At 41.2% G+C, this 13,382-nt stretch overlaps 1 protein-coding gene and 1 long non-coding RNA gene across 2 annotated transcripts in view; both read left to right on the plus strand.

Annotated features, from left to right (window-relative positions):
- The first annotated feature begins 492 nt into the window (after nucleotides 1-492).
- The window catches only part of LOC142297078 (uncharacterized), a 136,794-nt gene continuing 123,904 nt past the window's right edge, over nucleotides 493-13,382 (plus strand). Inside the window, exons 1-2 of the long non-coding RNA XR_012751731.1 lie at nucleotides 493-647; nucleotides 7,209-7,272. This is a non-coding gene — a long non-coding RNA (uncharacterized LOC142297078). The remainder of the gene's footprint in view (nucleotides 648-7,208; nucleotides 7,273-13,382) is intronic.
- LOC142297069 (taste receptor type 2 member 40-like) lies at nucleotides 7,627-8,598 on the plus strand. Its single transcript, XM_075341318.1, has one exon. It carries the CDS (start codon nucleotides 7,627-7,629, stop codon nucleotides 8,596-8,598), a length of 972 nt encoding a protein of 323 aa, XP_075197433.1.

Consider the following 13,382-nt stretch of genomic DNA (forward strand, 5'->3'; position numbering starts at 1 on the left):
CTAATTTTGATCTCCAGTGTATGGCTGAAACCAAACAAATGTGACTAGTTTCAAATCCTTCATAGTTGCTGTGAAAGCAAAATAGACATTCAAGTAAATTCACTTTTTAATTTTATGTTATGTCATCATTTTTAAGAGTTCTGGGAATCAACAAAGATTGAAAGATATAATTATCTCTGAAGCACTAAAGTTCCTAATAATTACAAGGTTAATGCATGGTAATAAAAGGTCCTCTCCCTAGGAGGTCAAATAGTCACTAGATATGTACTGATAGAAGAGGAGGGTAATGTAGTTTATTACAGCTTTCTTTTAGATTTGTATCTTTCTAGGCAGCTCAATATCATTCTAAAGCAAGAGATGGATCAATATAGCACATATATTATAGACGATTTTAGTACATGATGTTGGCTGAGGTTTTGTGTTAGACTTTATACTCAATAGCTATTAATAATACCACATGTAAAGTTAAAAATAATCATCTTTCTAAAAGACGTGGTGTTAGGACACTTGATAGCGTTACCAGTCTTCTAAATTGAGTGATATATTCCAAAAAGCTAAATAGGCGAAACTAACAATGTGATCAATCATCACTTTCTGGAAAGCATTAATATTCCTACCATAAGAAACAGCACAAATTAGCAGAAAGGGTAAGTAAAGAAACTAATGTAACTGTATACATTCTTCTTCTTGCTATATATCAAAATGGCAGTATTAACATAGATGTACACAGAGGAAACGTGTTATTTTCTCATTTACCAAAATATATGTTAAACTTTTAATATTGATATATATATGTCAAAAGTAGAGGTTTTAGTAGTTTATTTTTATCAGATACCAAAATGCAAACTGAAAGAACAAAAGACAAATCTAAATCAAATCAATATTTGGTGCGACCATCCTTTGTCTATAAATCAGTTTCAAAGCATCTATTCTTCTATTATACTTGCAGGCAGGTTTTTAAAGGAACTCAGCATAGAGGTTGTTCCAAACATCTTGGAGAACTAACCACAAATCTGCAGTGGATGTAGGCTTGTGCAAATCCTTCTGTCTCTTCATGTAATCCCAGACAGACTTAATAATGTTGAGATCAGGGCTCTGTGAGGGCCATATCATCACTTCCAGGACGTCTTGTTTTTCTTTTTGCTGTAGATAGTGCATAATTATATTTGCTGTATGTTTGGGGCTGCTAAGAAGTTCCAGTTATGCATTTTAGTAATGAGATATATCGACATCAAATTGTAGAGACTCTATAGAATAGATAATACACAGGGATTATCTCTATAGAAGATGTACATATATGTTTGTAAAATTTAATAAAGATCATGCTTTTTAAGGTAAGCAAAAATATCTCTCACCCCTCCTGTGTATTAAAATAAATAGAGCCAATCTGACACCTTACTGATGATATTCCATGATGGATAAGTATCTGCCTGTATTTCTCAGTATTGATGACACCACTAATCCTGAATATATAGCTGAAATATACGTTTCTTGGTGTACCAATATGGTGCCTGGATAGGATACCACTCCCTATATAACAAAAAAGTAAAACATCTGGCATTCTTTACAGACAGAAATTGCAGTCCAGAAACAAAATCAAAATCATTAACAACTCACCTGGGATAGTATCCCTTTACTACAAAGCGCTGTTCCACATAGGACCCTATCTGCAATCTGTCTGAAGAAGGTCTAGCTGACTGAAATGTCATTGATTTTGTTTCTGGATTACAATTTCTATTAAAACCTACTTGCATCTTCAAAGAATGCCAGATTCTTTGCCAATAACCCTGAACAAATCCTGATCTCCTTTTGCTGAAATGAAGCTTTAAGCTTGTAAGGGAGCCTCCACCTTGCTTCACTGTTGACTGCAAAAACATTATTACACCACTCTCTATCTCTTCCGCGAACAAACTGTCTTCTGTTATAGCCAAATATTTCAAATGTTGACTTATCAGTCCAGAGCGCCTACTGCCTTTTTTCTGCACCTAAATACCTATGTTTTTGCACAGAGTTCAGTCACTCGGCTCAGTTTCCATGTTAAGGCTGTGGATTTGGCCACAATTCTTACATAAAGAACAGTTTGGGCCAGATTTCTCCTAACAGTAAATGAGTGTGGTTGGGTTCCATTGGTTGCTGCCAGTTCAGAGCTGATGGCACTGCAGAACATCTGATTTTGAAGAGAAGTAAGCGTGATGTGTCTTTTATCTGCTACACTGAGTTTCCTTGGACGACCACTGCATTTATGGTCCTCAATGATTCCTTTTTTTGGCATCCTCAAGAGCTTTGTTTTTGGCTTTTAAAATAGTTTACTAAAACCAAACATGCACAATAGTTAAAGAAATGCAATTATCTTAATCTTATGCTTTCCTTTGGGGGGGTCACTTTTGCATCATAAATGCTTGCATTTTATGTGTGCATATGTGGGCTGCATTAAAATGAAAATTTATTGTCTCATGTCATTTGGTCTTACAGGTTCCTTTTTATAAAGTCATATATTTAGTATTTCTCTTCTTCTGGGGGTACGTTATAATTATTATATCATATTGCACACACTGTTTGACCTCATCTGTTTTATCATCATTTTTGTAGAGTTAGCTACATTTATCATAATATATAACATATACAGCGGTGAAATAAATATAGAACATGTCATCAATTTTCTAAGTAAATATATTTCTATAGGTGCTATTGACATGAATTTTTCACTAAATGTTGGTAACAACCAATTAAGTCCACACAGGCAAATAAATCAAACTATGAAGATGCCTCCTGTATGGAGAAACTAGTCACCTACATTGCTCATGGGTAATTTTGGCCCATTCTTCCACACAAACACTCTTCAAATTCTGAAGGTTTAGTCTATGAACTCTGAGCTTTAGTTCTTTCTATAAATGTTCTATTGGATTCAGGTCAGGACCAGTCAAGCAGCTTTATTTTCTTTCTCTGAAACCAATTGAGAATTTCTATGGCTGTGGTTTGGGATCATTGTCTTGCTGAAATCTCCACCCTTGTTTCATCTTCATCACCCTGATAGATGGCAGCAGATTTTTTTTATCAAGAAAGTCTCGGTACATTTGTCCATTCATCCTTCCTTCAATGATTCGACTTTTGCCAGTGACGGATGATGAAAATCAGCTCCCATACCATGATGTTCCCATTTCGAAGCTTCACTGATGGTATGGGTTTTATCGGGTGGTATGCAGGTCCATTTTGCCTCCAAACATGTTGTGTATTATGGCATCTAAAGAGTTAAATTTTGCTCTCATTTGACTAGACTATTTTCTCAGAGTATTTCACAGGCTTTTCAAAATGTTGTTCAGCCATCTTTAAACATGATTGAACATGCTCTTTTTTCAGCAATGGAGTCTTCAGTCGTGAGCATGCATAAAGATCATGGAGGTTGAGTGCATTACTTATTTTCATAGAAACAATTGTACATATTGATTCCAGGTCTCTTTGTAGCTTTCGACAGGTCATCCTTGGCTGTTAGAAAACTCTTCTGATAATTCTAGTCACTCTTCTGTCTGGAATCTTGTGGTGAGCACCTCTTAGTGGCCAGTTTATGGTGAAATTATGTTCTTTTCACTTGCAAATTATGGCCCAACAGTGCTCACTGGAGCCTTCAGTATTTTAGTAATTCTTCTGTAAACAAGGCCATCAGTATGTTTTGCAACAATACAATTGCAATGGACTTGAGGCAGCTCACTGGTTTAACCCATTATGAGATTTTTGTATGGCACCTTCGTAGTGAGCCACCTTTATATAGGCCATCAGTTGGGCCAGCTGATATAATTTTTGAATAAGTGGCAGGATTGCTTTCTAATTACTAATAGATTTAAGCTGATATCATGACTTTCATGCATTTTGACATCTGTGTGTTTGAGATAATTGTCTTGCTATAATGTTCACGTTCGTTTCATCCTAATGGTGTTGGTAGATGTCAGCAGCTGTTTATTAAGAATATCTGGGTACATTTGTCCATTTATCCTTCCTTAATTATATGAAGTTTGCCAGTGCTGTATGTTGAAAAACAGCCCCACACTATGATGTTCCCACCTCCAAACTTCACTGGTATAGTGTTTTTGAGATGATATGCATTGCTTTTTGGCTTTCAAATAATATTTTTTGTTCAGGAGTGGTTTGTGATGAACATGCATACAAGCCATGGAGGTTGAGTGCATTGCTTAATGTTTTCCTTGAAACAATTGTACCTGCTGATTACAGGTTTTTCTGTAGCTCTCCACATGTGGATCTGGCTCTTCATCAACTGTTCTGATAATTCTTTTTATTCCTCCGTCTGAAATCTTGCAGGGAGCATCTGGTCGTGGCTGTTTTTTGGTGAAATGATGTTCTTTCCACTTCCAGATTATTAAAGCCCATCAGTTTAGCCCACTAATATTATTTTTCACTAAGTGACAGGATTGCTTTCTAACTTCTAATGTACAAGTAGAACTGTGCTCTTACCTCTAGGATCACATGTTATGAGAAAAATATCACAGTTTCTCCCCGCCTTTTTAAGATGGTGGAAACTGACTTCCTGTGCGAATTAAAGCTTTAAGCGATACCAGTCCATGTGCTGTTGTGATCCAGTTGCTGGTGAACCACTGTGTGCTGTATGATGTGTTGTGGGAATTCTATTGTCGTCTGTTTATGTGCTTGGGTACTCGAAGAGCTCGATCGAGTATTGTGGCTGCTCGGAGGTTTCGTCTATGAAACAACGGCCACAACGCACAGGACTTGCTTCATTGCATGATCTGAGCATTCACCTCAGGGAGAGCTACTCGCAGTCTCTGAATGTTTCTCACTGGGGTTAAAGCAACGTTTCCGTATTTAGCTCGTCAAATGAAAAAAAACTTGCCCTCCCTCCATCTGAAATGCTCTCTTTATTGCTGACTGTATGTGGATGGACAGCCAAACTGCCCAATCATTGACTTCCATCCATACTCTTAACTCGAGTTGAGCACTTTCAAAGCGTCTAATCTGCTCAATTAGAGGATCGAACACCCGTGCATTTTAATGCTCTCCCATCTCTAGTTAGTAACTATGATAATTTTAAGCACACATCCTTACTGGTCCTTTTTTATATCTTTATGCTTTTTTCATGTTTATTTAGGGCTTTCTTTTTGTTGTTTTCTATCTTTTCTATTTTGGTGGTAGAATTTCTTTTATATATACACACACCATTACATTAGGCCCCCTTCTAATGTCCGTTAAAAAACGCATGTGTTGCATGGTTCATTTTGTCCATCCATGTGTACGTGTCTGTCATTCTTGCATTATCTGTGTGCTATCCATATAACATCTGTGTGACACGTACCGGAAAAAACATATAACATTGAAATGAATTGTTTGGATGTGTAAAATATGTGCAAAGGAAGATACCGTAAATGATACATAGATCGATAGATAGATAGATACAGATAGATAGAAAGATAGATAATAGATACCTAGCTATATAGCTTGTACATCTATTTGGCCAAATAATGAAATGAAAAAAAAATGAAGTGTGGTCCCCCCCATTTTTGATAACCAGCAAAGGTAAAGCAGACAACTGCAGGCTGATATGCTCAGTCTGAGAAGGTCCATGGTTATGAATTAAAAATACCAGCCCTCACCTGCTCCAAAATTGGCGCATCCATCAGTTGTGCCAATTTTGGCGCTTTGCCTGGCTCTTCCTGATTGCCCTTGTGTGGTGGGTAAAAGTTTATGGGGTTGGTATCAGCTGTGTAATGTCAGCTGACATCAAGCCCAGTGCTTAGTCTATCAGAAACCCCTATTACTAACCCAGTAAGTATATAGATTAAAAAACTCACACAAAAAAAAATATTTTCAATAACACTCCCCAACTCTCTCCGTGGTTCACCAATTTATAGAAGAAAACCCCCATAAATGCAAGTTCGAAATAGTCTACAGAATCCAACGTAGTCCACAAATGGAAACCAGAAAGAAATAAAAAGACAGAGGTAAAAAACTAAAACCAAGAGACTCCCTTATTCACCAATTTATTAGAAAGTACAATTCACACATGTGATGCAATCCAGTGGTTCCCACGCCGGTCCTCGGTTACCTGGATCAAAGTCTAAGGAGACTCAGAGTGATGAGCGGTGATGTTACTGACATCCCCACTTATGACAGTGATGAGCGGTGACATTTCTGACATCACCCCTGTTCACAATCCCTGGGTCAGCACAGTGCAGTGTGCATTGGGACCATCTGCTGCTCAAAGCCTATGTAGCCTCCTTCTGAGTCTCCTTTGATGCAGGTAATCGAGGAATGGCGCAGGAACCCCGGATTACGTTGGATGTGTGAACTTTACTTTCTAATAAATTGATGAATGAAGGAGTCTCTTGCTTTTAATTGTCTCTTTCTATGGCTTTCAGGTTTCCATTGTTTACTCTATTGGATTCTGTGGACTACTTCATGGCTTTCTTTTTCAGTATTAAATTGGTAAACCAGGGAGAGAGTAGGTGAGTGATTTTTTAAAATAAAAATATATTTTTTGTGTTTTTTAATCTTTACGCTTGCTGAGTTAGTAATGATAGACATCTCTCCATTACTAACACCAGGGCATGATACCAGATGACACTACACAGCTGACAACAAATCCTATAAACCATTACCCTGATTGCCTCAGCACCAAGGCAATCGTGAAGAGCTGAAGCAAAGTGCCAGAAATGGTGCATCATGTGGATAACATGGATGCGCATGTGATTCACTCAGATTCATGGTCCATGTGTAAGCACAAAGTTGTAAAACTCACTGTCAGTGTGGCACATTTTTTTCTTATTTGGTTTCTTTTTCACTTTGTTTCATGTTGTTAACTTCAGGGTTACATGTTTTTGCATGGTTTCATATTTTTTTACACACACACGCACGCTTAACTATATTGACTATTCGAATTTGCATTCATTCTATACTTTGACATCTGTATGTCAGGAATGGTGGGTTTTTAAATGCCATCTCTTTCACCTGTCTTCAAGGTTCACGTGGCCATTGACTAAAGGATGGATGTATGAGTTAGGATTTTTTTGTTACAGCTTTTACTGTGAATTACTGTAGCCTTTAGGGAGCCTGTTCCATCCGCATTTGTTGCAGTGATAAACTAATAAAGTTTTTTTTAGGTTCTAATCTTGTTACTTGCCTTGCACTGTTTTTGCTATATAGTCCTATATGTACATGAACTGCTAATTAATGTCTCTTCTATCCAGGCAGAAGAAGTGTCATTAACCATTTCAGGAGCTGTCTGAGGACTTAAGGAGACAACAATTTCAGGTAAATTTTCCACTTCTGACCACCAGGAACAATGCGAGGACCTCAAAATCCTCCATTTTATGGATTTAAAGTAAAGTTTTCCACTATGGAACATAGTTGGGAAACTGTGCTGGAGGATGAAAAAATAATTGTAAGCTGCACTCTCAACATCAGTGTTTATACTGTTGGTTGATTAGTATTTTGCTGCATGTTTTCTTTTCTTTTACAACAGGAGTATATGGGGAAAATACACCTTTTATGAAAGTTACTGTTATAGAAAGATTTTGATATATGCGCATCAGTGGCAGTGACAGATACTTCTTGATAGCATCCTGTGGCCAGTTGACGTTGTTGAGCCTTTGAAAGTCATCTCTGATGCTTCCTGCATTTATTATTGTTTCCTTGATTGTTTTGGGTGCTAGCACCGTGATGGCAGTATTCACTAACTCCTTCATTATCGCTGTCAGTCTTATTGACAATGCCAAGTCTAAGAATCTCAGTTCATCTGATCTCATTGTGTTGACTCTATGCATCTCCAATATTTTCTTTCAGCTTTTCATGCTAGTGAATGACTACATGAGCTTCGTATGTGGGGATATCTACTATACAGATGAAGTCTATATTTTATTCACTGTCCTCCTTAATCTTCCAATCTACTGCAGCTTCTGGTTCACAGTTTGCCTGTCAGTGAATTATTACTTACAGATTGTCATAGCCACTCATCCATTTTTAATAAGACTGAAGCTCGCAGCTGCTCAGTTAGTTCCACAACTCATAATGGCCTCAATTTTTATATCGTTTGCTACAGGCCTTCCTGCAGCCTGGACTTTCTACCATGATCCTTCCAATTTTAATATGACATCTAATGAGAGTGTTGAAATCTCTGTTCTTAGCCAAAATGTAATATATATGCTACCCAGTAACATCATAAGTTGTTGTTTTCCATTAATTTTGGTAGGAATCGCCAATGGTCTGATCATAAAGTCACTTATCGCACATAATTCAGACCGGAACGTAAAAGGAGAGCTCAGTGCTCGTGCAGAAGGCCGATTACGAGCAGCGAGGACAATAAGTTCTCTTCTTTTCCTTTACATGTCTTTCTACATATCAGAAATTCTTCTCTTCTTAGAAGCCTTTCCTCTAAGTAGCCCAGGATTTTGTACCTGTTTGATGATCATCTATATTTATTCACCAGCTCAGTCAGTTGTACTCATTTTTGGAAATCCAAAATTAAGACAAGTATATTTGAGTTTATTCCGTTGTGTGGGAGGTATAAGTGAAGAAAAAGCAAAAACGCCAACGGTGCTATTTATCAAGCTGAGAATGAAGAAAACTCAATCTGAATAACTATCAGCAAAGTGAATGACAAACATGGGCATTGCATACACACTGCTTGGAAATGGCCAGTAACATGTGCATACTATTGCTATTTTATGCATAGTATTTTGTTAATTAATTATATTTTAATTACCATCATATCATATAAAACACTTTTAAGTGACTTTGATTTTTCTTGCTTTTATGTAATGGTTTCTGCAAATAGAGAACATAAATTGGGTTACAAAAATTTGTCACCATTATCAGCCACCAGTTACTGAACTTTCAGCCACAACATTCAAGTCTCTCAAGATTTTCATTTTTTTTTGTCAAAAAGTTAAATGAATGAAGGAAAATATGACACAGATAAAAAAAATGTTATTTCTATTATTAACGTGCCATTAAAAGGATGACCACATTTGGGGTCAATTTTTTTTTCTTATATAAATCCATGTTTTTAGGGCTAAATATCATTCTGCAAGTGGGATTTGTTAATAATTTTGCACCATTTGCATTGTGTATTCCAGGTTGCAGAAACGTTAACTGGAAATCCGTCAGTGAGCTCATTCTGATGATGTAACGGGGAGTTTGTAACTCTTTTATGTGTCTTGTTCTGAGCTCCTCTCGGCTGATTTATGATCGCAGACCACTTTGTATATGAATGATCCCTTAAAAAGCCAAACTGTACAAATTTTTAATGAAACCCAAATGAAATTTTTTTTGTCTATAATACATGCATTTAAGTAAAAAAAAAAAGTCTCTAAGTAGGAAAACACCTTTGCTACCACCTTAGCTTTTAGATTTCAGAGGCTAGGCCATCATCAGAGCATTACTGGCATTACTGGTGTATGTGGCACAATGAAGAGTCGGGGCCGGGATAATTACTTAGCTTTATTAAGCCATGGGCTCCAGTCATAGCATGATAGCCTCAGCCTGCAGATACTGGATGAAGTGCACTGCTTTGCCCCACTGCCACTTAGCCATGTTGCAGTGCTCACTGACCCAACACCCAGCATAAAGTGTCTGCAGCAGAGACGTCAGACACTGGCAGCCACCTGTCTGTTGCTTAGCACTACCACAAGGCTAATTTTTCATGTTATGCGTTTCAGGTGCATCACATGCAAATTAGCAATGTGTAAGCACTAGGGGTAGTGGGACAAAGCAGTGCAATGGTTTGCGGGTGCCATGTCACAATAGCAGAGCCTCTGAGGTGCTATTGTCACGCCCCAGGGCTATCGGGTACTCGGTCCCGGGCCTGGTTTAACTGGGGAAGTGTCATGGGTGTAATGGCCGGTGCCCGGTTCCGTGACCCTGGGGTGTCGCTTTTAAAAGGGGGGATTTACAGGGATATTAATAGAGTTTTGTCATGACGCCACTTGCGGGTTGCGGCTATATGGATAGAGCCACTGCTGCACAGTCTCTCACCGCTGGGGCTGATGTTAATGGCAGCCTGGATGTTGCGGCCCTCCGCAAGTAGGGCCAGGCCCCAGGGGGATAGATGATGGTGGTTGTTATTATGTTTGTTAATAATACTGAGGTGCAGAAAGAAGATAGGCCACACAAGGGATTGCAGTGTAACTGGTTCTTTACTTACTGAGATGTTGCTGGCAACCCGATGGAGGCTGGTCCTCACCGCTGGTCACCATAGTTCCAGTGCTGGTGTGGTGACCTGGTGGCTTACTTCCCCTGCACCTGTGACTGGTTGGTGGGTCCCCGTGGCTTAGAGCGTCTGGGGGTCCCCTCCTGATTGTCTTTCAGTCTTAGTCCATATGACAGGTAACTTGAACCCTGTTGGGTCAGATCTCTGTCTCATTCCCAGGTTCTCCCGTTTTTACTGTGCCCCAAACTTTACGGTCGGTGAGGTCCTGGATGCTCCCCTCACCGTGCAGATTTTATCAGGTCTGCCTGGAGCATTTTCTTGACCTAGGGCTCTGCACCCCATCGGTGCTATGGTTCCGAGAGTACTCCGACGTACTCCTTCGGCAACCACACGCCTGAGCCTGACAGGTCACTGCTACAATCTCCCGTCAATACCATTACGTCCGTCTCCTTTTACCTCCACTTACTGACTGTTTTTGCCCCTCCTCCCTGGTTGTCATCTAGTGGACTGGATCAGTCCCACACCTAGGTGGCCATCCATTGGGTCCAACAAAACAGGGACTGTATGAGTATTTTGGTTTTACCGGCACTGGTCTTCTGGGTCCCTGGGGGCAGGCTCTGCATCTCTGACAGGATGCAATATCCTGTAGCTCCTGATGGCTCAGGGGTGCTACATAAGCACTCCATTGAGGAGCTGAGGATTAAATGCCCTAACATTTAATTGAGAGAGGGCAAAGTGTTACTACAAGTTCACATTATAGGCCAATAAGGCATATTGTGAAACAGGGCACAGTATTGCTAGGAGCAGTGTGTGTGAGAGTTATTATACAGAGGGGCAGTGTGTGGGGTTATATTATACTGAGGGGCAGTATGTGGTGTTATATTATACAGAGAAGACGTGTCTGGTGATATTATACAGAGGTGCAGTGTGTGGGGGTATATTATACAGAGTGGCAGTGTGTGGGGGTATATTATACAAAGGGGCAGAGTGTGGGGTTATACTATACAGAGGAGCAGCATGAATAGGGTAGATATCCAGCAATCTGGTCCAAAATAGGTTAAAAATAAATTCTTTCTTTATTTCATGTTAAAGTTAAAAAAAAAAATATTTTTCCATCATGAATTCATAGGAATAAACGTTTATTCCTATGAATTCATGATGGAAAAATATTTTTTTTTATTTAACTTGAACATGAAATAAAGAAAGAATTTATTTTTAACCTATTTTGGACCAGATTGCTGGATATCTACCCTATTCATGCTGCTGCTGAGGTCTGCCTACCTCTTTCTTTCCGTGCACGGTCTGGATTTGATCTTGGGTACAGGTGAACGGGGTCACCCCCTTTCTCTGTCTTTATACAGAGGAGCAGTGTGTGGGGAGATATTATACAGAGGGGCAGTGTATGTGGGGATATTATACAGAGGGGAAGCGTGTGGGGATATATGGATGGGCAGTATGTGGGGTTATATTTTACAAAGGGTAATAGTAATAAAAATGCCTTAAAACACAGCACAGAGAAAGAGTCTAACTAAATTTTCTGAAGCTAAAAACAGTCACCAATCAGTAGGAAGTGTACAGGCCTTTGCTTTGAATGACTTCAGTACATCTTTGACCACAGGATATCACTAGTCTCTCCCACTGCTCTGGTGTGATTTTGGTCCATTCTTCTTCCAGTCTCTTCCAAAGTTCTTTGACTGTTGTGGGTTTCTTGGCCATAACTTTGTCACCAAGGATTTTCCAAAGGTTTTCTATTGGGTTTAGATTAGGACTCTGGGCTAGCCATTTCATTGTTTAAATGTTTTCTGTTTCAAGGAACTGCTTTACCTGTTTTGCTGTGACAGGGGTTATTGTCCTGCATGAAAATTGCTGGTTGATTGAGTGATGAACGCAAGTAAGGAACCTGTCACGCTCCCCGGGTCCCCTGTCACGCTCTCCGGCTCCCCTGCCTCGCTCCCCGGCTCCCCTGCCATGCTCCCCGGCTTCCCTGCCTCGCTTCCCGGCTCCTCTGTCAGGCGTCCCTCGCTCCACAGCCTCCAGGCCCCATCACCTGCGGTCCCCAGGCGGCCCGGTCCCCGCTCCCGGCGCCCGTCGGCAGCTTTGCTCCAGCCCGGCTCTCCTGCCTCCTGTTCACCGCTCCCTGCCCTGGCTTCTGGCACCCGGGCGTCGTGCATGCGTATTAGGGCGCGCGCGCGGTCATTGACCCTTTCTTAAAGGGCCAGTGTCCTCCAACAGGATATTGAAGGATCAGGTACTGGGTATATAGGGGGATCCTTTCCAAGTGGGCGGGGCCTGTTCTTCATGTTTTGCTAAGCTAGGAGTCAGGTCTCCTTGTGTCTTCTGGTATACTTACCTATCTCTCTCCTAGAGCCGCTCCTGCCTCGCCATCCGGTCCTGACGATTCCCGAACCCCGAACGGTGACTGTCCGCCATCCCGTCAGTACATACCATCTCTGATCCCTGTGGTGACCCGTCTTCTCGCTCCGTCGGTTCCGGAATCTGCCTGACAACATCTCGGCCTCCGAACCTGAGCTCCGTCACCCGGACTACCTTCAGTGACTCCGTGGTCCCAGGAACTTCTACACTCCACCCCTTTGAACGGACTGTCCTGCTACCTGTAGTGCTCCGGCTACCAGACACCTTGCCTTCGGTGAGGTGTTCAGCCCAGTGGATCCACCTCCTGGGTCTACCCGTCCACCTGGCCCTAACAGTAAGAACAGGCCATGGATCCCGCCGAAGCAATAGCGGCCCAGCTGGGCAACTTGCAGCAGGAACTCGGACGACAGCGCGAGACTCAGTCCCGCATGCTGGCCTTCATGACCTCGGTGGATACCCGCCTGAACACGCTGCAAGCAACTGCCACGTCCCTGGCATCTCAGGTTACCACTGCACAGTCCACGGTCACGGTTCCCATGGCGGCTCCCTCGGAAGCTTCTAAACTCCGCTTGGCCTCTCCACCCCGATATGCCGGAGATCCCAAGACCTTCAGAGGATTCTTAAACCAGTGCTCCCTCCATTTCAAGCTGCTTCCGCACCTGTTTGCCTCCAACCAAGCCAAGGTGGCGTTTGTGATGTCCCATCTAGAGGGTGAGACACTGGCCTGGATGAACCCCTTGTGGGAAAAGGAGGACCCTGTAACCACTAACATCTAGGACTTCCTGCAGGCGTTTAGAACCACCTGTGACGAACCCGGACGTGCCGCCGCATCCGCCTCATC

This window comes from Anomaloglossus baeobatrachus, chromosome 1, assembly GCF_048569485.1.
Source record: "Anomaloglossus baeobatrachus isolate aAnoBae1 chromosome 1, aAnoBae1.hap1, whole genome shotgun sequence".
Classification (NCBI taxonomy): Eukaryota; Metazoa; Chordata; class Amphibia; order Anura; family Aromobatidae; genus Anomaloglossus; species Anomaloglossus baeobatrachus.